This window comes from Phaethon aethereus (genome assembly GCF_964289735.1).
Source record: "Phaethon aethereus genome assembly, chromosome: Z".
In the NCBI taxonomy this organism is placed as follows: Eukaryota; Metazoa; Chordata; class Aves; order Phaethontiformes; family Phaethontidae; genus Phaethon; species Phaethon aethereus.
The window spans coordinates 25,236,706-25,261,641 of NC_138577.1; the positions used below are offsets into that span (position 1 = coordinate 25,236,706).

General features: G+C 38.4%; 1 protein-coding gene across 1 annotated transcript in view; it reads right to left on the bottom strand.

The window, feature by feature from the left end:
• Positions 1-368: 368 nt before the first annotated feature.
• ADAMTS6 (ADAM metallopeptidase with thrombospondin type 1 motif 6) overlaps positions 369-24,936 on the bottom strand; it is a gene marked incomplete at its 5' end in the record, with an annotated part of 153,627 nt that continues 129,059 nt past the window's right edge. The window contains 5 exons of the mRNA XM_082013693.1: positions 369-540; positions 6,647-6,803; positions 8,046-8,222; positions 14,972-15,176; positions 18,634-18,763. Coding sequence (XP_081869819.1) covers positions 431-540; positions 6,647-6,803; positions 8,046-8,222; positions 14,972-15,176; positions 18,634-18,763 — 779 coding nt within the window. The 3' untranslated portion in view covers positions 369-430. The remainder of the gene's footprint in view (positions 541-6,646; positions 6,804-8,045; positions 8,223-14,971; positions 15,177-18,633; positions 18,764-24,936) is intronic.

Genomic DNA, 24,936 nt, shown 5'->3' on the forward strand with positions numbered 1-24,936 from the left:
CTTCTTTACTTCCATAGTAGACCAAGTCATAACAGCTACATTTTAAACAGTTTTAAATACAAATGGATTCAGTGTCATTGCTAAGTCCATAATAAAATTTATTTTAATGGTCCAAGGAGGTAAACAGACTATTGGATTTAGTCAAAAGAACACAAATGTTCCACAGTAAGCTATTCTATATGTGTTGTGTGGATCTTTCCAATTTGGCATCCCCTCCTTATACTGTGTCCAGCACTTTGGATTAATAAATCCCACTTCACAGAAGTTAAAATAATATTGAAATCCTGTCAGCTGGGGCTGACCAGTGGTTACGTTTTCCACAGGGTAATGCATTTGCAAGGACGTCAATCTCATTCCACTCTGTGGCTCTCTTCGATGGACACTCTTCCACAATGATAACAGCAAGGCACATTCTTGTGCTTTCCGTGGGTCAGTGTCCTTGGCAGGTCTTGCAGCACATCTGTCTGAAGTATGCTCGACTGCAGAACTTGAACTTCAGCACCAGTGGGCAATATGCCACTTTGTTCACATCTTTGCACTCTAATAATTAAGAGCATTAAAGAGAAAAAATCAGAAACAAAAATTAAAGTAAATTATTAATTAAAATAAAATAAAATTTGGCATTTAACATGCTGCTCCTCTATCCAACCACCTTGTCCTCTTTGTAACTACTCTTTCTAGTCCAGCCTACTGCACACAATATATTTTAAAAAGCCATAAAAATGTTTGCAGGGCTTCCCTCCCAGACATTTAGAAATGTGCCCACTTTGTCTTGGAAGAATTATCATTTATTGGGATAAATGATCACTTTAGGCAGCTAGGAAATGTGAGTCATTTTTCTTACAATACTTTTATAGCTTCTTTCTCAGGAGTTATTTTGTCCATCATGAGAAGTTATCCAAAATCTAACATGATCTGCACTATTTGGTACCATGCCTCTGTATTTGTAAGAATCCTTGAAATAGAATGTGCATTGCAGCTAACAGGGATGGAGAAAATTATGAGCGTTATGAATAAAGGCACCAACAGTGTGAGTTCAGTGACTGGACTGAATGGTGGATTATACCTTAGGCTTGGTTCCACACACCCATAATTTCTTCTATGCAGGCGGAAAAGCCATTTTTATGCCTGTAATAGACATGTAGGAGCTTTTTTCAGAGTTGTGTTTTCCCTATATGCTGGGCTTACTGCCTCAGTACCCCTTGTCATACTGGCAGGTAATTCTCCCAGGAAGGGAAAAAACAAGAGCTCAACCATGTGGAGGAAGAATTCCTTCTCTTCCATTCCATACAGGTTGTATCTAAAGTGACTTGGGGGGGTACATTACAGGAACACTGCTGGAATATGCTGTGGTTCTCCTCTGGCTCAATCTTCTTTCTGTAGAAAGAAGGTGGTAATAGAGAATGGGATAGTTTGGTCTATGTCCAGCTCTTATTCTGGTATAGCTGGAGATACAGCTGTATCTGAGCGCTCAAGGGTACACTCAGGTTCTACAGCTCAGATGTTGCTGCTGCAGATTTCATTTGCACTGGAGTTAATATTGTGATAGAAGCCTGATAGGGAATTTTTAGTTAAAAGCATTTGCACAGTTCCTTCCAGACTAATATTAAAGCAGGACTTTGTCAAGGAAGTTTGCTTCACACGTAGGAAGATGGAATAGATGTATATGGAGAAAAAGTAAACCCCACAAGTTTGATTTACAAAAATTAAGTGATGGGAAGAATGAAATTAAATTCATTTTCTGAAATTCTCAGAAAATTATTTGTCTCAAAAGGATGCTATTTTTACTCTTTAAATGTTGCATTTGATACTGGCTTCCTCCTACAATCTTTCTCATTAGCTATTAAAGAAAACGTGAATAAAAAGGAGATGAACTAGTAGTACTTTGACCATTATCATACTTTGTATTGATTTGATATCTAGAAGTGAGGACTGGAGGCCAGGATGCTGTTGCTCCAAAGCCTGACAGAACAACAGTCCTTGACTTCAACATGTTTGTAAGCCAAGTATGAAAGAGACAACAGACCCACTGAACAGGTAAGAAAAGAAAAATGTCATGGTGAAACAAACACATCAGCATGTACAATCATTCAGCCACTCCTATTTGTCTTCCTTCTACATACAATCTTCTAGTACATTATTTTTTCTCTAGAACAGGTCGTTATGGACAGTTCATTTGTGCTGCAAGCATACTGTAGTAGCAAGTTAAACACAGATGAGAATTTTTAGTATTTGAACTTAGGAAAGCATTAGTGAGGCTGAACTTCAGGGTCTCCAGTGAACAGTATTTCTGCTAATGGCAATATGCAAGCTTTTAGCTAGATAAGTAGAGGTCATGGAATTACTTAAACTTTGATTTCATTAACACAGATATAGTGCTTTCATTGTAATTTTTTTACTCCACCTACCCAATGTTTTATGTACTACTTTTCTAATAGTTTCATTCTAAATTTGGAAACAGAGTTGGATGCCAGAAGAAAAGACATTGGGGGTAGCTTGTTGAAACATATTTCTCTATCAGCAACCGCACATGGTCACTGTCTTTCACTGAGTTTCAAAAACTCTTCCCAGAAGAGGTCAAGTATCTTCCAAAAATATTTCAGGTCCTTGTGTTTGTGAAGAGTGGGAATATAGGAAAGACAGATGGTGAATTATAAATGAAGTCAGGAATAAAAAGGCCCACTTGATCTCGACGAGATGTAAAAAGTTCACTCAATCCCAAAAACAACCTTCATGCACACTGTATTTAGTTAAATACAGGTAAAGCCACTAACTGCGTTTTTGCTAAAAGTAGGATTTGAAATTATCCTGTTTCATGTTTCTTTAAGTTATTCTTCCTCTTGACTACACCTGCACCCTGTTCAGCCAATGCCATTTGGACAGCAGTGAAATAGTATTATGGAAGTTGCCCACAACTTCTGTTTTAAAAATCGGTTTTGAAATAGATATGGTGGCCAATGAAGTAGTCTGTTCTTCATAGGACTGTGGTTGAGTGGAAGAGGTTTAGCAGAGCCCTTTTTGTTCCTAGCAACTATTGTTAATAAGTTTCAATAAGGTACATGTCCTAAACTCTCCCTTTCTGAACTCTGTGGCTAAATCAGACAATATGATATGAAGTATCATGTTACAGTAATAAACACAGAATGCCACTGTGACTTCAGCTAAAGAGACTGCAAAGACATATCACACAAAGTACAAGGAAAACTGAAATGACATAAAAATAGATAAAATTTTTCAGATAAAAAGTTTTTCAAATAAAAAGGTTTCAGGTAAAGTTTCAGGTGGCCTTTATCAGTCTAGATTGAGCAGGCATATATATACTTAAGGGAATAAAATAATTCTGAATACATTTCAAATTGTGTGGTACATGCTGTCTGTAGTTCACTTCCAGCAGCAAATGCAATGTTACCTTCATCAGCAGCAGCCCGTCAAAATCCCATCTACAATATTCTAAATCACCAGTGAAGAGTTTAAAGAAAACAAAGAGCTAAAGCAGATGTAAAATGTAACAAGATATATTGTTTTACTATTTCCGTATACCCAAAATTTTGACTCTATGTAAACAACCCATGTTTTCCCCAGGAAAGTGCTTCCAAACTTTACCAACGTGATCATTACACTGCAGAGCGGCTCAACCTTCCTCAAAAACATGTATGTCCTTATCTTGGGTTAGTAAAATTAAATTGTCCAGAAATTGTTGAATGGGTTCCACAGGCTGCAAGCACCAGAGTTTAACAAGTGAAGGAAGTGAGGAGGTTTGCTGGGGTTTGAATTAGGAAGGGAATCCAGCTACTTTGACCCTGCCACAAACCAATGACCCGTTGCTGAAGTTGCTTTTGCCCCAACAGTGGGGCTCAAAGCACAAGGCAGTGATACTAGGTGGCATGTGGACAAAGTCTCCCTGTGCAAGCAGGTATGCTCGGCTACGTGCATGCACTCCCAAGGCCTTGAGAGACCTGACTCCTTCCCTGAAACCCAAATACTGATAAAAGTTCACATCCCACTGCACCTGGAGAAGAGACAGAAGCGAGTGTGTAGGCACAGTATGCCTCTCAAATACATTCACATGGAAATACTAGAACTCAAGTATTTCTTTCTTAGAAAGTATCATCTTTCCAAAATAGTTGTGCTCTTTAGGATTAGCTAGTTCTTGACATCTTACAAGCTTTCCATCATCGCCAGTATGCTGGAAAAGATATGCCTCTCTGTTTAAAGGCTAACACTTTACTAACACAAGAGACACAATTCTCTTGTGTCTAAGAGGATTTTTTTAAGGCAGAAAATGTGCAATACCTGTACATTATTCTGCAAATCTTCAGTTTGTGCTTCTTACATTCAGTGTTTGATAGCAGCTCTGAGATGTGTACAGATTAGAATATGTACTTAAGAAATACTTGAAAAATTATTGAAAAAATACCTTGAAGACAAAATTTGTGTTTAATTTTGGGGTAGGGCACCCTGAGTATTTCATGGATTGCAGCAAGGTAATTCTGAAAGGATGTAGGTATTTTAAATTGTTAAATGAACTTGGAGATTACATTTACTTTTTACCTACTTGAGCCACTTAATTGCTTACAAATAATCAATGGTTTCCAGTAAATACATGTGGAATCCAATGTGGGACATCAGCAAAATGGGGATGCTAAGTGGCAACGCACTGGGACCTGTATCTATTGGAAGAGATCTTTTCCCCCTCGATTCTTCCTAACTGCGCTAATGAGGTTGCATGGCTGTCAGTAAGGAGCTGGCTCACACTTGGCCCACTCAGAGTGAAGGCCAAAGAGCTGAAGTCCATCTGGAATACTATGTAAGTGGTTTTCAACATTTTCTATTTGTGAATCCCAAAAATTTTCCAGTGAAAGTATAGGTCCTTGAAAACCACTATTACCAACAGGCTTACTTTTCAGAGTTACCCTGCACAGTTCCACTGTAAAGAAGTCCATGCCCACCAAGTGTGCATAGATCACACACAGAAAACCCTGATTGTATTCATCTATAGGAGATTAGCATATTTTCTTGATAATACTGAAGAATTACTAACATAATCACTATAAATAACATGACCTTGTCATTCTGAAATTAAGAGGAGACTGGAACTACATCATGCCCACTTGTAAGTAATTTATTACCTTCCTTCCTTTGGAAAAAGTCAACATCTGTGTTTGAAAATATCATTTAGCCTTTGAGCTTTAAAGGGCAGAAAGTTCCCTAGACTGATAATCATCACATAAAGATTACTCAAGAGCACTGAACATAAAAATGGGAATTAAAATAAGCAAGGAAAATTCTATTGTGAAGATGTTTTTCAAATGACAACATGGGATGATAAGCCTCTATTTCAAATTAAAACTTCCAAGCAGGAAATTATGGTGCTCATACAACTGAATCATCAGTGTATTTCTGGGAAGATTTTAGTATGCTCCCGTTTCATCACAGGCATCTCCATTTGACAGACTTTTAAAACAACTTTTAATCTATGGCGTGAACCTGAATGGATACAGGAGGTATTGAATGACTGTAGTATAAATTTGCCCTTTTAAAAAATTTTAAAATCAGAGTATTTGTTCCATATAAATAGGATATTAAACTCCAATGTAGTTGGAGAACCTACGTAAAAGATACTCCATTATATACTGCACAGAGACTAGTTACATTACAAAGCGCAGTGTTAGTTACATTGTGGTCAAGTATTCAAAATTCAGGAAATATCATAATTTACAGAATAGCTGTTTTAAAAGAACTATTGTTGCTGTGTAATCTTTCTTGGTTTTTGGACATGTATGTTTCGGTAATTTTTTATTCCTGTTCCTCTTTCACACGAAATGAAATGTACTCATCTGGTGAACAACTATTCTAAATTTGTACTATCAGTGAGAAAACTTTTCTTTTACTGCCTAGCACTCCAATTCTACTTTGAAGCTTTGACAGCATTTCCTAATAGGTTGGCTGGGACAATTTATGAGTTCAGATGTGGAGCCTTTCATAAACATTAATAAGCTTATTCTGACATTATTATCTAATATATCCTCTAGCAAAAAGAGTTATGATTAAGCTAGTAAGTAGTCCGACTAAATTAGACTGTATCACATAAAAATACTGTAATTATTTCAAACAGGCATTATAAATCCATTAAATTAATAGTTAATTAGAGGAAGCTGACAAGTAAGTCAAAGTATAAGAACAGGCTTGTAGCACCATGTAGCATTAAATCTGTGGTCCCAGTCTTTCAGTGAACATGTAATTAACTATTTTTGTCACTACATTGTTATGTTAACGGCTTATGGAGTAGATAGAAGGACAGTGAGAAGTATATCATGCTCCCCCTGCTATTGAACCAATAGAGAGACTGGAAAATTAATGACACAAAACAATAGTATTTTGTCTATGACTTAGGATGTATATTTTTAAGGGTGGTTTTTTAAACAAAGAACCTGTATGTAGGTTTTTATTGACTTTACCTTTGACTTCACACTTCACCTTCATCTTCACCATCATTACAATGACTAATTAGAAAACAGTTGTAAAAAAATAATTCGCAGTCTGAGAGATGATGTCATGTAGACTTTTACTAACATATTAATGCAGTAACACTAGCCATGTCACTTTACCCTGTCCATAATAAATTATATTAAGATGGCAAACCTACCTTCTGTGTTGGAAATGGGAGTACTGTCACATTTACTTTCACACTGCTGCATTGATGGAGGTCTAAGTGTTTCTGGACACTCACTGGATGCTTGTCCGGTGTATGAGAGGCACTGTACTGTTCTCATCTGTTGCCCAAGACCACACTGTGCAGAACACTAACAATAAGAGAGATAAGAAAGTAAAACAACTTGGATCCAATTTTAAAATATAAAACAAGATAATAAGAAAGCAATCAGGAATAGTACACATGCACAAATTTTAAAGAAGGCAGGCATATGAAGAGATTGGGTTAATACAGAAATTAATTTTTGTAACATAGTTTAGAATTCTTTTTTGACAGTATATGCAAGCACTTCTCTTTCAAAGAAAATAAAACACAATGCAATGTTGGCTCTCTGAACAGTTCAGATTTGAGTTATAAGAATATAAATTACATGATTTCATATATCATGTCTGAGTTTAAGTGCCTGTTTTCATGAAAGAAATAATCACTTCAGAATAAGGAAGAAATACCCAGGAGAACAAGAATTCAAATCTGCTAGAGGACTTTTTCAAGGAAAAAGGAAACTATCTTTCAAACAAAAATACTTTGCTGTTTCAAAACATTTTTAAATTTCTATAACTAATCAGTAGTTTTAGTACAATATCAATTTAAGATAAATGCACATCTGAACAACTACCATAAAAGAAAAGCTGATTAGACTGTAATACCACAAATGATTGTCCCCTGGTTAGTTAAGATGAAGTGTTTTATTTTCATTCGTGGCAAATACCTCAGCAAACTTAGAAACTGCAACATCCATTTAGTATTTTAAAAACAGGCCATTGATCATAGTTGAGATGCAAAAACATAAAGCAAGCAGGAAACTCAGTATATCGTATTTAGAAACACTGCATAATGTCAGCACTATTCAGTCCATCCTGTAACAATGTAGCTCCCTGTCTGGTAATTCAGCAGATTTTATGTAAAATTATATAGACCTCAAAGGTTTTTTTGGCAGCTATATATATCTTGCTAAAATAGGAATTGGGTTGGTATTTCCATCATGCTTCTCAAGGAAGTTAAATGTGTTTTAAAAATACTAAACCTTGCAAGATTGCTGTATCCCAAAAGCCCCTTCCAAAAAACCCTGTAACAATGACTATTTAATTTAAAAAAAAATGCATACAGAAACCCATCCAGTAGAAACTAGACTGCTGTCAGCAAATCCTTTCTAGTTCAGCAGATGACTATTATTCAGAATAACATTTCAACCTGAGACAAACAGGGCTCAAACAGAAGCTTTTCTTTCAGTCACGGGAACCATCTCTTATCCATCTCCAGCAACATCTTATCCTTAGAAGGTGCCAATGTGTAGGAGACTAACAGAAATAAATACTTATATGAACTATCTTACCTGCCCCCAGTCTCCAGTAACCCAGCGAGGAGGAGGACATCGGCCTAAACTACAGCGGATGCGGACTGGCGGCTTGTTTTCCTCTTGGCATTGCGCGGCTGGGAAAGTTTTTAAAAGATCGCTGCTTTTGCACAGTACAATTCGGTGTTTGAATCCTGGGCCACACTTTGGTGTGCACTGAAAAAATATTGATATAGATAATGAAAAACTTGGTAAAAAGTCAAGGAAACTGTAAGAAATGTTATTACGGAAAACAAAATATATTTATGGTCTTACAATTAAACTATCATCACAATTTTCTGAAGACGGTAAGGATAATTTTAAAATGTTTAGAAACACAAACAAGCTGACTGATGACTGCTCTATTAAGTTCAAGTTTTTATAAGTTCTTCGCCTCAGTCTTCACTGGCAGTCTCTCTTCCCACATCTCTGAAGCAGATGGACTGCAAGACAGTGTCTGGGGGAGCAAAGTCCCTCCCACTGCAAAAGAACATCAGGTCTGTGACCAGCTGAGGAACCAGAACATACACAATTCTATGGGACCTGAATATGGAACTGCCTTTCATAGGAAAGCAGCTGTAGAGACAAAACATTATCTGGGAAATACTACTATGTGGATCTGAAGAGGTTGCACACCAAAGGCCCTCCACTCATCCAAAACAGGTCAGTATATAACAGGAAAAAAGAAACCCCCCTAAGATTCACTTTTAAAAATACTATTTGAGAGATCCAAACTTTACTGTTGTATGCCTAACCTTGAAGCATTTCTGTCTAGCTTGAAGAAATTTTAAAATAATTCTACAGTACTACGTAAGGTATCTATAGTCTCTATACATATGTAAAAGTGTATATACATATACATCAAAACAACATCTTTAAGAAACATCTCAGTGGGAGCCACCTAAACAAGTCAATACAGAAGGTACAGGTTTATCCTAAATCTTATCTACGCTTAAATTTAGGATCTTAAACTGGGCTGCAAAGAGATGGGTACTCCATTTGGTGTTTATAATCCAGAACTGCAAAATGGGTACATAATCACTTTTCTTAAAATTTAACCTTTCCTTTGCTATGCTATTCTATCCTTTCTTATCAAGGTACTGCCTCCTTGACTACTGTAGTGCATTGTTCAGAAATCTGATACAGAATAGACAGGTTAAATCATCCTCACACTGAAGGGGCTTTAACCCCAAACTTTGTGTACCCTAAGTACCTGCCTACTACAAAACTAGGGGAAGGACTAAAGTAAGTGAAGAAAGATCTCTCTCTCTCTGGCTGAACTGAAAAAAAGAGTATTAACGCTAAATAGAGACCAAAAAAGAATGACAATGAATATGTGAGGTCTTCAGCATCATGATCGTGACTCCTCAGTTCTGGTCCATATGCCATGGAATGTTGCGTGTATTTTCTCCCACAGATACTTAATGTAAAATGCAGGACATTTAAGCAGGAACTAGAAGCAAGTGCCCCTTCCTAGCTGAGTGCTTAAAAATCACTTGCGCTCAATCTTTTCTTCTCAGTGACTAAGCCTTCTGTCAAAAACAAAGAAAAGAGACACTTGAAGACAACATGAAGAGATCTTGTAAAAAATGTCAAAACCCAACGTGCCTGTGCTGTTTCATAATCTCTATAACATGTTAGTAAATAACCAAGAATTTGATGATCAAAATTTGAGTTTAGATGCTTCCATTTTCTTGTCCTGCTTGAAGACACGTTCTTTTATCTACGTCTAAGCTGTGATCTGAGAAAAACCTTCTTTCAGCTACTGGTACCGGAAGAAAACAACATGCTTTAAAAAATTTTTTTTGGAGTTATAGTCAAAATGCCACTAAATAAGATGGACAGCAGCCTGTCCCCAGAAATGAAAGTGAAGTAAGGAAATAGGTTGCCTACAATAATACTGAATCACCAAAAATAAAAAGCATCAGTGGAATTTAACAAAATATGTATGTCTCCAAAGCAAATGCAAGACAAAATACCCAGACAGACAAAAACAAGAAAAAGTGTCTTCCATTACTAAATGCTTCTAGAATTTTTGACCCAGTGGAAGTCATGACTAACGGTAATATGAATGCCAAGTGAATGTGCTTTTCTGATAAGGCTCTTCTCAAGAAATTCTTAGATTATTTTTTGCCGGTTTATTTTATTATCTGGAAAAATACAAAAGAAATAATTTACAGTGGGCAGAATAATTCAGTCAAAGCTCAACTATTGCAAAGCATGAAAAATTTTATGGCGAAAGTGATGTTACTCGAGAATGACTACATTCTGAAGGGCATGACAATGTTAGCTTTAATTATTATTTAATGAAAGCACTTTTACATTCTCCTAAGGACTTAATTTCATCTCTATGTTTACAAACATAGAGATGTTTTTCTGTTTTTTTACTGGTTTTTTACTGTTTTTCTGACCAAAAAGATAGAAAATTTCTTGTTAATTATCTTTGAAGACTAAAAAAAATGTGTAACTATATTGATGCTCAATAATTCTATAATTAGTAATAATAAATAATAGTTCTATAATAGTTTATATCACATATTGCTTGTTGTGAGTATGAAAACAGAACTTTAGAACTTGCATTCCAGACAAAAGTAGCAGGGTTTGCCATTGGTTTAAATGGAAGCAGTATTCAACTTTTCACATTCTGAGTTCACTCTTGTTTTCTTTTTCATGCTTCTGTCAGAAAGTCATACAAATACATATATATAAATCTCTATATTTCTATGTATAGAATACCACTATAGAGATTTTAATACATTATATTTCTGGGAACGTGAACAGAAAAAAGTGCTATTTTTCTCATTATATTAAAATAGTATCATCAGTCAAGACAGTTTGCCAAGCTACACCAGGCAAAATTCATAGCAGAAAGAAGTTGGCACTTTTTCCATAATCCCGATTAAACACCATCACAACCAGAAGTTTAGCAGAGCTTAAATCTTTAGACTAGAATGATTTTGTTCAAGTCTATAACACATTCCTGCTGTATAAAAGGCTGTATCTGAAGACCTTAAAAAGTTGTTCAAGCTTCTTATGAGGCTGGCAGTGTTGATAGCTCTAAGGATGATGTATTAGTGAGCAATGCCTCAAGGAGGTAGCTAAAGGGTAACAGTATATAGACAACATATATCTAGGGCTCTGTAACTTGTCGTACAGATACTATTAGTTGTTAGTACTGAGTTGATGCCTGGATATTCCTATTGGAAATAAAGTATTGTGATAATAGATGCAAAGAGCTTACAAACTATCAATACCACAGATGTGGTATGATAAAGTCTTCAACTGAACACCCCCTCTCACTCATCCATTCTTTCCTTCTCACTCCGTTCCCTTCTGCTCCAAGACAGATTAATTTTCAAAGGGCTGGAATACACTGTGCCCTTTCAGGTAGGGACAAGGATTTTAAGTTTAATACCTTTTCTGCCTTGATTTTGGTGCCCAACTTCTTGCATGAAATGCCGGCTAACAGTGGGGTAAAAAAATAGTGTTCTGCATGTAGAACAACACATACTTTAAGATTCACTGTGCCATCTCTAGGTTTCTTGAGGTCCTGATCTACACTGAGAAAAGTTGCTGAAAGAAGCTGTTTTTCTACACGTTTCAGAATATAAAGCTGATAACTTTTTATAGAACTGATTCAAAAAGATATCTGCTATCTTAAACTGAATAAAACTAGAGACAGATTAAGGTGTAGTCTGGGAATGACTTATCTGTTTTATGATAAAGGATTATTAACAAAACCTTGTTCAAATAACAGAAGATCCAGAATATAAGGAAAAGCATCTGTCTGACAAATTAAGGAAAACAAAAAAAATTCAGAAGTTCACGTTATATTTTAGAAGATTTTTCTTTGATATAAAAGCTCACTAAAATGGCATTTCGTTCATTAGTCCTTACACAACAAACCCAGTTGAACAGTACAGCAAATTGAGACATTTTTCTTTTGTTCAAAGAAAAATAATGTGTATAGTAACAATAATAAAAGAAGTGTTTAAGGAAGTAGTTTCTTCAGCTAGGAACAGATTAATATTATACAAGCATGAAATTCAGACAGCAAGAAGATGAACAACAACAGCTTTCACGGCAGCTCACAGTATTGTAATTTAACATGCAGGTATTACTACTTTTAAGTACTGCCACAAAGCTAGACTATTATTAACTAATAGCGGATGGAGTCTGCATCTTTGGAGACATTAAAAAGCTGTCTGGACATGGTCCTGGGTAACTGTCTCTAGGTGGCCCTGCTTGAGCAGGGGGGTTTGGACAAGATGACCTCCAGAGGTCCCTTCCAACTTCAACCATGCAGTGATTTAGTGAACTGTATGACCTGTATTAACAAATTATGGTAGGAGCTGTTCTGTACCACTTCTACAGGTGCTCACAGTGTTGACAGTAGGCTTCCTTCTTTACGCTTTGAATTTCCAGATACTGTAACAACTTTTGCAGCTAAAAGTATATGTGCACAGAACAGATCCGTGCAACTGCAGGCACATCAATCTTCTTTATAGTATCCAATGATTTATCATTTACTTTGAATGAAAGACTGTTTAAAGGCAAGCAAGTATACAGAAAAAGGGATACAATGAATCATGGGTATATCACTAGCAGGTGATTCCAGTCTATTCTAATAGTCTCCTTTCATTTTTTTAGACAAAGGAAGTGGAACAGTTTTAAACTACCTGGGCTTTAGTAAAGTATTTGAAAGGGGAATGACAACTGAATAAAGGTTAGGATTTGAGAGATGGTACCTGCAAAGACCTTCTAGGATCAACCATAGGACTGATCCGATTCATATTCCTTTCCAGTCTACTTAATGACGTTCATACAAAAGTAGTTTCAGTTGTTCAGTGTTTCTGAAATTAAGGAAACTAGCAGATAGCTGTCCTGGTTTCAGTGGGAATGGAGTTAATTTTCTTCACAGAAGCTAGCGTGAGGCTATGTTTTGGATGTGCAATGAGAAAATGTTGATAAGGTGCTGATGTTTTGGGTTGTTGCTGAGCAGTCAAGGACAGTCCAGCTTCTCCTGCTGGGCTGCCAGCGAGGGGGCTGGGGGTGCCCGGGGAGCTGGGAGGGGACACAGCTGGGACAGCTGGCCCAGGCTGGGCAAAGGGATATTCCATACCATATGGCGTCAGGCTCAGCATATAAAGCTGGGGTGAAGAAGACGAAGGGGGTGGAAGGACATTCAGAGTGATGGCATTTGTCTTCCCAGGAAACCATTACGCGTGATGCAGCCCTGCTTCTCTGTGATGGCTGAACCCCTGCCTGCCCATGGGGAGTGGTGAATCAATTCCTTGTTTTGCTTTGCTTGTGTGTGGGTTTTGCTTTGCCAATTAAACCATCTTCATCTCAGACCATGAGTTTTCTCACTTTCGCTTTTGCCGATTCTCTCCCCCATCCCACCGGGGGTGAGTGAGCAAGCAGCTGCGTGGGGCTTGGTTGCCGGCTGGGGCTAAACCATGACAATACGTACAGGTAACTAGCTAACCTCGATGCTACAGATGTACGCTCTGCAGAAAGAACTGGACAACCATGACGACATAACAATTGAAATGAAGTGAATTTTGGCAGTATGACATGCAAAAGCACCCATTTCCAAAAAAAAAAAAACCCAAGAAATGAAAAAAGGAGGATGAAGATCTGCATACATTAAGAGAGTATAAGAGGACTATGTAATGAATATGTGATAGCTGTGGAACAGAAGAAGCTTATTTAGGGTATACTGATACACTTCAGGCTACGGGTATTTTCAGTAAAGGCAGAAACAAAAGAATGAGGCACATCTGAAAACTCATCTGGGATAATACACAGATTTAACTCCAGTCATCCATTCCCAAAAAGACAACTTCAAACTGAAACATGAAAGCAAAATGTGATCAAGATTAATTAATTTCTGATGAATAATAGCCGTAAAGGAAGAAGGGCTGTTTCAGGTAACAAAAGCAAACACATATAAACTGTCATGGAACTAGAACATTAGAACACTTCTTGCAATTCCAAGATTGAAGTTCAGGAACAGTTTTCCAAGAAGCAGTGGGACAAATCCCCAGATTAACTAATTTTAAAACATAGTTTAACCAATTTATGAAAGCAATTACATGATACAGCTGCCTTTGAAAGAAAGGACAGAGACATGGAAACTCAGGAAAACCTAACTTCTAAGTACTCCAAAGGGTACTTTGCGATAAAAAGTGGGGTGAGATGGGAGTCCAGGATAGCAAGGATCTGAAAATATATACAGACATTTTCGCACTCTGATTTGCATGCGATGCAGTCCCATTCAAATGGATCTGCCTCTCCTTTCAGCTGCACTGGTTCACATTCTTCAGATTTAATACCCGAATCAGTGTAAGATATAGTATAAGCTTGGCTTATACTATAACAGATATCAACATACTCAACAGAAAGTGTTCTTTCTTTAATAAAGAGAAGACCAACTTTCAAGTCTGCCTCTTGAGGCATGTTGCTAAGAAAAGCGATGCTTTACATGAGCAGAGTTACTTCAGAAAAAAAAAAATCAAGCCATTTATTCTGGCTTCTAATATTGCAAACCCATCATCTCTACTATCCAGCTATTTTCCCATTCAAAAAAACAATAGAAACGGAAATGGCTTTTTTCTTTAAAACTATTATCTCATACTAAATGGCTATTCTAGTTTCTTTTTGTTTCATTGGGGTTTTTTTACTATTTTACTATTCTATTTCTTATTTTACTGTTTTTCCACTACGATTGATAAAAACAAGTCACAACTGCTTGACAAAACAACAGAACTGACAACATCGGAAAAAAAAGGAAAAAACTGCTTCAATACTAAATATATGAGGTTCTGAATTTCTTATTACGATAGGAAATGTACTAATATTCAGTGGTCAGAGCTCTTGTCTCCAGTATTACCAATGAGGTTAACACAGCAAAATTTCCTTACTTCTGACCAGTCCAAAGCGACCCACTGTGGGGGACAGGACTGATTGTTACAGGGCTCTTTTTCAGTAGGCCGGTGTGTTAAACAGTTGGTATTGTCCAGTGTCTCCTCCTCAGAAGGTCCAATCTTTCTGATACAGAGAACTGTTCGTGAACGCATTCCTCCATCACAGGTCTTACTGCATTCTGACCAATCTCCTATAAACCATCTGGATAGAAAACGTTAGAAGACTCAGTTAATGCATTTCAGAAACAGAGTAGAAAATTGCATAAACCCAGAATCCAAATACTTTAAATTACTACACCTAAATCATTGTAACGATACACATATTCACAGTGAAAGAAAGTAGAAAATTCTAAGTGTTTTTACTGAACATTTTAGTTCATGCCTCACTTCAATCATATCTTCCAATAAAAATACTACTTGGTATTTTTCTAGAGCAGCAATTTCCAGCTTAGGCTATAGTAGTTAGGAAGAAGTGTTGAGCCTGACAAAACTGCAGCTATTTACGTAGATTTGTAGTGGACTTGCCTGAAATGATTTCTCTGAAAGTGGTTTGCAACTGGAAATGTTTGAGAACCACTGCTGTAGGTTACAGCACAAGTTAAAAGCCAAGATGGTTGCCTCTCTTATCATTACAATCAAATAATTTTATCTTAAAATTATGCTGAGAGTGGATTCTCACCTGATTATGAAACATTTCTAAACTTTTTTGTAACAGGCTATACTGAAATGCAAAATATTCTCATTTATTAGAGTAAGTAAAGCAAACACTAGTAAAACATTAATTCATCACATTAAAAAACGACCTCAAGGAATACTTAAAAAATTTAAAGCACTCCATGACTCTCTGCTAGAGAGTGTATCTGAGTGTTTGCGTGTACATAGTAAAAGGCAGGAGTTGTACAGTTTATTTAGATTACTTTGTGTTGCAGCAGGGATTAAAGCAGCCGTTAATCTGGGTGTAATGTTATTTATTTTTGTTTGCTACTGAAGAATGGTTAATGCAATAATGGTTAATGCCATAATGGTTAAGTTAATCGACTGAAAGTCTCTCTTCACATTGTCGAGCGCATTTGGTGTTCAGTATTCCATATGTTGATTAGATACCTGCACCTGAATCATCCCTGCAAAGGATGAAGTGAAGTCTAGTATGCTGTCACATGTTGCCAACATGCCAAAAATCGGCCATGTCAGTCACTGTGGATGTTTCTGGAAGTACACTGGGACAAGTGTACTTGGACAAGACAAAGCCTTGTAAGCTTTGTCATTTTCTGAAGCCTCTGTCAAAAAAAATGTGCTGCTATCCTGTCTTGTGTTACAGAATGTGTTACAGGATATTCTAATATGAACCTAGATCAATGCAGAGATGCAAACAAATATGCCATATTCTGTTAATTTTTTGTTGGTACTATGATTTGCTCAAGTGCATTCTCAGGTACCTTTTATGTTTATATATGACAAGACAGTACATAATTCATAGAGCTATGAGAGTTATCTGTATAATTTCCTGAAATCTGGAAGTTTAAGAGTTACTTATTGTAATAACAAATAAAATATTGTGAACAAACACAGTCTTTGCTGCAGCTCAGGGACATCAAGTATAACCTAAGTGGTATTCAGTTAGAGAGAGTAACATTCTTATAACTTTTGGTATACACCACAAGGAAAGCGTAATCATGTTAATTAAAAAAGGAAGTGTTTGGCCACTCTATGTAAAGAGTAAGTCTTACTGGATGATAAATCTTCCTGCCAAAAGGGTCAAACTTCTTTCGGTAACTATCTGTTATTTGAAAACCTTCTTCTAGACTACCTACAGGATCAGTAATCAAGAACCCTTCCTTAGCAATCTGGCATTTTGTGTTCACCCTGTGGGGAACATCAGAGTGGAGTCAGATGTGGGCTGAACTGCTCTAACATGTTCAAGCAGATGTTGATTAATACACACTTGCTGAACCTTGATGACTTGAGTTTCACCACGTTCATCAATGGCCCCGCTGTACTGGATGGAGAATCCAGAAGTATCCCACTTCGAGTGTTGGGGTTTTTTTCTTGTTTTTGTTTTTTTTTAAAATAATGTCAGTGCAAAAAATTAAAACTAACTAGTTTGAAACAACTATATTAACACTACTTTTTAAAGTGTTAATTTGTTAGTAGTTATGCCACACAAAGGAAGGGATAGAGATGTGTTTGGCAAAAAGGAACTGACCAAACATGACCACTTCCCAGGTTCTGCTCTCAAGTACATGGTCTGAGAGTTTAGTTAGTGCACTTACAGCCATGCTAAACAGCACTATCCAAACAGAATCCAAGTGCATATCCTTGCAGGGTAAACATATATTTACACATAAGACTGCGGGGACAATGATTTAGACCTACTTTAGACCTGTTTCTGAGACAGCACATTCACATTCAAACACACTCAAGGTGAGAGCAGTGTAATGGCTTCACTTCTGTTTATGTCCAGTGAGTATGGTACATGACACAGGTGGACTAAGTGTAGAAGACACTGCTCTGCCGTCATGCAACCAGTCACCACACCAGGGAAGCAGCTGATACTCTGGGAGGAAACTGGCTTCAGGAAGACCTGTTGGGGTTTTAATGCATTATAGTCTTCTCTCATTCCTCCCAGAGTCCATGCTACAATTTTACAGTTTCTAAGAGATATTTAAAAGAGACCATAGTATTTCTTTATTGTGCCATATCTGAATTTAATGAGCATTATTGATTTTCACGCCCAATTAAAATATAGCTAGAGATTATATGAACTTAAACTAATCAGAGCTTGTGAATCAATAAACTGTTATATCTCTTCCATTTTTTCCACAACTTTTTATTTTTCTCAAAACATAAGAATGGGCTGTTGTGCATATGCCGGAATTATTTTCTAGTGCAAAATATCACACCTGTTTCTGAACAGCATTTGTAGTAATATTACGCTATGCTGTAGGTCCTTGCCAAATTTCATTTTTTGAACAAATGTGGTTTTAATTATCTTTTCAATACATAGTGTACAGCTATCTTTAAAAATAAAACTAAATAGACATAATCAAGTAGGCACCTAATCCTAAAGACACACAGCATGACTGTACAACACTGAGTATCCTGGAGACAAAGTTGTTTGACAAAACAATTATTAGTAAATGGTTTGGTCTACTAACCAGTTCCTGTGTTTGCCATTTCTCATGTGAACACTTCAATCCAAATTTTAATATAATATACTTTAAAATATGGCCAGCATTTAGTATGTAATATAAAAAACTATTGTGAAGTTAATGTCACCTCAAGATTCTTCCGTCATTGTCCTTAAAAATGATCCACAGTTCTACTCCAAGCACTATTCATCACATCTGACACACCTTAAGAAACTGCTTTGCTGGTATCTTCTTACTTACAATGTCTGAGTTGCTTTGTGTAGTTTACACACCTCTCATACCTCAGTCATATGAGCCCTCCTCTAGGTCAAAGTATGTATTTTCCACAACTGACTTCAGAGGAACAAGAAGCCATAACCAAAACCAAAACCAAATATCCTGTCTGGCAAGACAGGACCCTAACACTAGATCAGAATTTTATATACATTTGGTCAACAGGATTTATTACAGATTACAAAAACTTTTCTATCTATGCAAAACACATGTCCATCTCAGCGATTAATGACTTACTCAGGTGGGCAAGGCTCAGTGTTGCAGGCTCTTTGGTTTTCTGGAGGCTTACTGTCAGGGTCACAGTAATTGTTTTGTACCACAGAGTTGTCATCCAGCCTTTTACACACCACCTCTTGTTTCTGCACACCTTAGGATGAAATGAAACACTATTAATTAATCATTCTTGCTCTTCTACTTGTGGAGTAAAAGTGTATTTCACCTATTGATTTCTAATCCTACCATCCCACTTCAATTGGCCAAATGCTGCAGGGGTGTGAATTCCAATTGACTGAATGCCCCCTGACCACAATAAATCTTCCCTTTTCCTTCAGTGTTAGACCACCCCACTGAAAGAGGATTTTAAATTGCTGTTGTTTTCTAAAACAAAGGGAATATATTTATAGATTTACTAACAGATTGTTTTTATTTGTATATTGCACAAAATCCATTTTCTGTCTACCCTCCTATCCTAGTAAGACACTTAAATTTCCAAAGAAAACACCACCAAACAGAATGTGGTCACACTTCAATGCAGAATTATTGTTTATGTGCTCTGGTTTAAAATAAACCAGCAATGCTGGGAAACAGTGTTGCATTTTTATACATGTCATCCTATAAACATTTTCTTCATTAAAATAATAGAAGCATTATTCATCCTGAAGGTTGCAGTCTGTCTCTGTGAATGTTCATTTTGTCTGGCACTCCCAGCTCCTCTTTCACTGTTAACCATCAACAGGGCAGTTTAATACTGATTATTATTGATTATACATCATTATATATAATGACGTGTCACTGCCAAGGCAACATATAAAGTAGCATATTAAGCAGATTTTCTGATTTTTAAAGAACAGGATTTAAAGAAAGGCATTAAAGAACCATTGATAGGACAACAGTACAGCTCAGAGTATTGGTCTAAAGAGTGGTACACACAGCCGCCTCCTTTCTTTTTAGAACAAGCTGTATGATGTTTGCTAACATAAAGACTGTGGATCTGCAATTCATATGCAGTTCTTACTGAACATAAGCAGTTAAAATACTGAAATAATAGGATTACTTGTATGATAAAAGTTGCAAAAAGCCCTGAAACTTTCTTAAAAACAGAGGCAATTATTTAACTTTCTCCAAAATGTGAAATGCATGCAGTTAAACAGGAATTAAAACATCCTGGCTTCAAATACCTGCCAACTTAATTTTACAGCCCTCTCTTCATTTTAAGACAAGCTTTTTATAGGGGGTAGACATGCAGTAATAAAATTGATTATATAAATATGTTTTTCAGACACTAAATAACCCACTAAAACCATGGGATTTCTTTCACCAAATATTTGTAATCCTTTTGATCATTTGAAACAAGCTAAACAACTTACCTTGCAATTACTTCTTTTGTTATTCATTATGGACAAGAATCAGATCTCCTACTTTGGTTCCTAAAATGTGACTTATGCAGAATTGAGGTATTTAATTCCAACAGTGAGTCAAGCCTAGCCTTGAGATGCCTGAAGTTTGGCCCACAAAGCATCCTGCTTGGTTATAAACAGAAGTCTCCCAGTCCACACAGAGGCATGTGAAACGTTCATGGTGTTATGTGCAAAGTACACGGGGAATATGGTAACCTCCTTTTTCCTGAGTCTTGAAGATGGCATGCACTCCCCCATGAGACAGCAGATGCTGGAGTAGGTATGACCCCTTCTCACCCTGCAGGGATTCCTAATTCCCATGAGCACACTGTAACTTCTGTGACTTATTGGTTAATTTAGCTAAGGTGGCAAAATTGTGGTTTCTAGTCTGTAGATTATTTCTAGTTTTTATTCAGTTACAGTCTGATGTAAAATGTCTAAACCATATTGACAGCAAGGTTGAAAATCCATACCTGTCTGTGCTAGATAAATGTCTTATTTTCTGGTTAGACATTAAACCCTTTTCTTGTCTTCCCGCCATGGGTCCCATGAACCTTGCATCCCTGGCTGCACAGTGGCCCAGAATGCCTATTAAAAAAATCTTCCCCTTCTCTACACTCTTAGATGCCTCAACTTTCTACAGCACACAGCTAGAAGCACTCTCCTGGAGATGTACTCCCAGCTGAAATCTCTTCAATCTGCAACAGAAAATTGCTATTTAATAGATAACTGTCAAGGCATCCTGCAAAATATGGGTATTATCCCTCACATAAAAAAAAAGAGACCCTTCTTAACTCAAACACTCTCAGGAAAAAACAGCAATCTGGATCCTAAGCACATAAAAATGTTCTATGTGTCCTCAACTTTAATGTTGATGTTCCTCACAAGCAGGAGAGGTGTTAGATTCATCATTCAACACACCATTTCTTACAGGATGCCTGTTTAACAGGTGAGGACTTTTTATCAACCCTCAAAACCACCTGCCTCCTCACCTCAAAATCATTAACCATGTTGAGACCACAGTTGCCTAATGCTGGAGTCTTCACTTAGTATGTAAAACCAGAGTGCAGAACTTTGCTGCTGGGACATGTCCTTCTTGATTAGCCACACAGAACCTTCACAAAGTAGGTACTTTAAATCAGGTTGTAAACGATTTCACATGTCTGACATCTCATGTTATCCCTAAACATCACAGTCATATTAAAGTAAGCTTTATTTATGAAACAGATACTGATTAATATCAGACATATGTCTTAGAGGTGAGCCACATAAATGAGTCAGCTTATTCCATTTGCTCTTCTTTCTACATGTATCTGGATGATACTTTAAACAACAGCAGGTACCACTGAACAGCGCAGAAAACTGCCAGACTGTTTTCCAAATGTATCCTATATACACAAATTTACATGAACAAGCTAAAAAGAAAATATTTCTGAAAAGCATCCAACCTCAATTTTTTGCTAATTTTCAATTTACATGCTTTACATGTTGGAAAAAAATCACAGAATCATAGTATAGTTTGGGTTGGAAAATAGTTTGGTTGACTTTCAAAGGTCATCTAGTCAAACTCCCCTGCAATGAGCAGGGACATTATTTAAAAACATCCTAATGAGATCAACCTCAAAGTTGTTTCCCAGATGTATCCCTTCCAACTCCGGAACAAGACAAGACCATAGAATAGAATCATAGAATCACTGAATCATAGAATAGTTTGGGTTGGAAAGGACCTTTAAAGGTCACCTAGTCCAACCCCCCTGCAATGAGCAGGGACATCTTCAACTAGATCACGTTACTCAGAGCCCCGTCCAACCTGACCTTGAATGGTTCCAGGGATGGGGCATCTACCACCTCTCTGGGCAACCTGTGTCAGTGTTTCACCACCCTCAGTGTGAAAAATTTCTTCCTTCGATCTAGTCAGAATCTGCCCTCTTTTAGTTTAAAACTGTTACCCCTTGTCCTATCACAACAGGCCCTGCTAAAATGTCTGTCCCCTTCTTTCTTATAGGCCCCTTTTAAATACTGGAATGCTGCAATATGGTCTCCTTGGAACCTTCTCTTCTCCAGGCTGAAAAACCACAACTCTCTCAGCCTGTCCTCACAGGAGAGGTGTTCCTTCCCTCTGATCATTTCTGTGGCCTCCTCTGGACCCACTCCAACAGGTCCATGTCTTTCCTGTGCTGAGGGCCTCAGAGCTGGATGCAGGACTCCAGGTGGGGGCTCTCAGCAGAGCAGAGTAGAGGGGCAGAATCCCCTCCCTCGATCTGCTGGCCACGCTGCTTTGGATGCAGCCCAGGATCTGGCTAGCCTTGTGGGCTGCGAGCATGCATTGCCGACTCATGTCCAGCTTTTCATCCACCAGGACCCCCAAGTCCTTCTCAGCATCCTTCATCAGCATTGCATCTTGCTCTCAATCCCTTCACCCCCCAGCCTGGACTGATACCAGGGGTTGCACCAACCCAGGTGTAGGACCCTGCACTTGGCCTGGTTGAACCTAATGAGGTTCACATGGGCCCATTCCTCAAGCTTGTCTAGGCAGCTTGGGACACCATCTCATCCCTCAGGCATGTCAACTGCACCACTCAGCTTGGTGTCATCTGCAAACTTGCTGAAGGTGCACTCAATCCTACTATGTCATTGATGAAAATATTGAAGAGTACTGGTCCCAGTATGTCCCAATATGTCCCCCTGAGGGACACCACTTGTCACTGAAGTCCATCTGGACATTGAGCCATTGACCACTACCCTCTGGATGCGACCATCCAACCAATTCCTCATCCACCCAACAATCCACGCAGCAAATCCATCTCTCTCCAATTTAGAGACAACAATAGTGTGAGGGACCGTGTCAAAGGCCTTACAGAAGCACAGAGATGACATTGGTAGCTCTTCCCTTGTCCACTTATGTAGTCACTCCATTACAGAAGGTCACTAGGTTGGTCAGGCAGGATTTGCACTTGGTGAAGCCATGCTGGCTGTCTCAAATCACCTCTCTGTCCTCCATGCGCCTTAGCATAGCTTCCAGGAGGGACTCTGTTCCATCATCTTCCCAGGCACAGAGGGGAGACTGACAGGTCGGTAATTCCCATGGCCCTCCTTGCTACCCTTTTTAAAAATGGGTGCAATGTTTCCCTTTTTCCAGTCTGCAAAGATTTCACCTGACTGCCAGGACTTTTCCAATACCATGGAGAGTGGCTTGGCAACTACATCAGCCAATTCCCTCAGGACTCTGGGATGCATCTCATCAGGTCCCATAGACTTGTGTCTGTTGGTTCCTCAGGTGGTCTTGAACTTGATCTTCCCTCCCAATGGGAGGTACTTTGCTCCTCCAGTCCCTATCTTGCAGTCCATCCACTCGAGAGGGGTGGTAAGAGAGATTTCCAGCGAAGGCTGAGGCAAAGAAGTTACTGAGTACTTCAGCTTTCTCTTCATCTGTTCTTATCAGTCTGTCAGTCTTGCTCATCTAGCGGGGTACACTTTCTTTGACCTTCTGTTTCTGGCTGACATACCTGTAGAAGCCCTCCTTATTATTCTTTGCATCCCTTGGCAAGTTCAGCTCCAGCCACATGTTGGCCTTCCTGGCCCCATCCCCACACAACCGGAAAGCACCCTTGTACTCATCCCAGGATACTTGCCCCTGCTTCGACTGCCTGTGTGTTTCCTTCTTGCCCTTGAGTTTGACCAGCAGGTCTCAGCCATGCTGGCCTCTTGCCTTCCTTTCCTGATTTCTTACACCTGTGGATCGAGAGCTCTTGCACTCTTGGAAAGTGTCCTTAAACATCTTCCAGCTCTGTTCTGCTCCCTTGTCCCTGAGGGCAGTTTCCCAGGGAGTCCTGTTGACTAACTCCCTGAAGAGCTGGAAGGTTGCTTTCCTCAAATTTAGGCTCCTGACTTGACTCTTTGCCTGCCTCATATCTCTCAGGATTGCAAATTCCACCAGTGCATGATCAGTGCAGTCCAGGCTGTCTCCAATTTTGACGTCATCAACTAGCTCACAGGTGTGGGTGACCAACAGGTCCAGTATGGCATCCCCTCTGATAGGGCTGTCTGTTACCTGGCACAGGAAGTTATCCTCCATATCCAGGAGTCTCCTGGATTGCCTACAGCTCGCCGTGCTGCTTTTCCAGCCGATGTTGCGGTGGTTGAAGTCCCCCAGCAGGACAGAAGCCTGCGAGCGTGATGCCTCCTGTAGCTGGAGTAAGAAGGCTTCATCAATAGACTCTCCTTGATCGGGTGGCCTGCAGTGGACACCAACCACAGGTTCCCTTTGTTGCCTCAGTTTTACACTCTTACTTTCTTATCTGATTCTGAATTCCTCTGAAAGCTTATAGCTTTCAACCTGCACACAGCTATTCTTCAAAGATAGCTCTTCTCTCTCTACCAATTTCTTGACATAGAGGGCAACACCTTGGCCCTTCTTTCCTTGCCTGTCCCTTCTGAAACAGCCTGTAGCCATTGATAGCCGCATTCCAACGATGGGATTTGTCCTACCAAGTTTCAGTAATGGCAACCAGATCGTAGCTTTCTAACAGCACGGTGGCTTCCAGCTTCTCCTGTTTGTTGCCCATGCTGTATGCATTGGTGTAGAGGCACTTCAGCTGGGCTGTCGGCCATGTCACCTAAGACCCTTTAGTTCCTTTGAGGTCTTTCACTGGTATTTCCCTGTTGGCTCCTATTACATGGTGCTACATAGTTAGGTTCAGTTGGAATTGAGAAACAAATTAGCATGGGGCTGCAGTACATGCCTCCACAGCTGTTGGTTGATTGTGTTAACACACAGATATTCTTTTTCAGATAGTCACCCATCAGGTATCAAAGATTTTAGGACTTCACATAAAGATTTTCCATATATAGCACCTAATATTTCAATTACATGAAATGATATAAGTCTGAAATTCAGTGAGATCTTGCACTATAAGGGCAATTA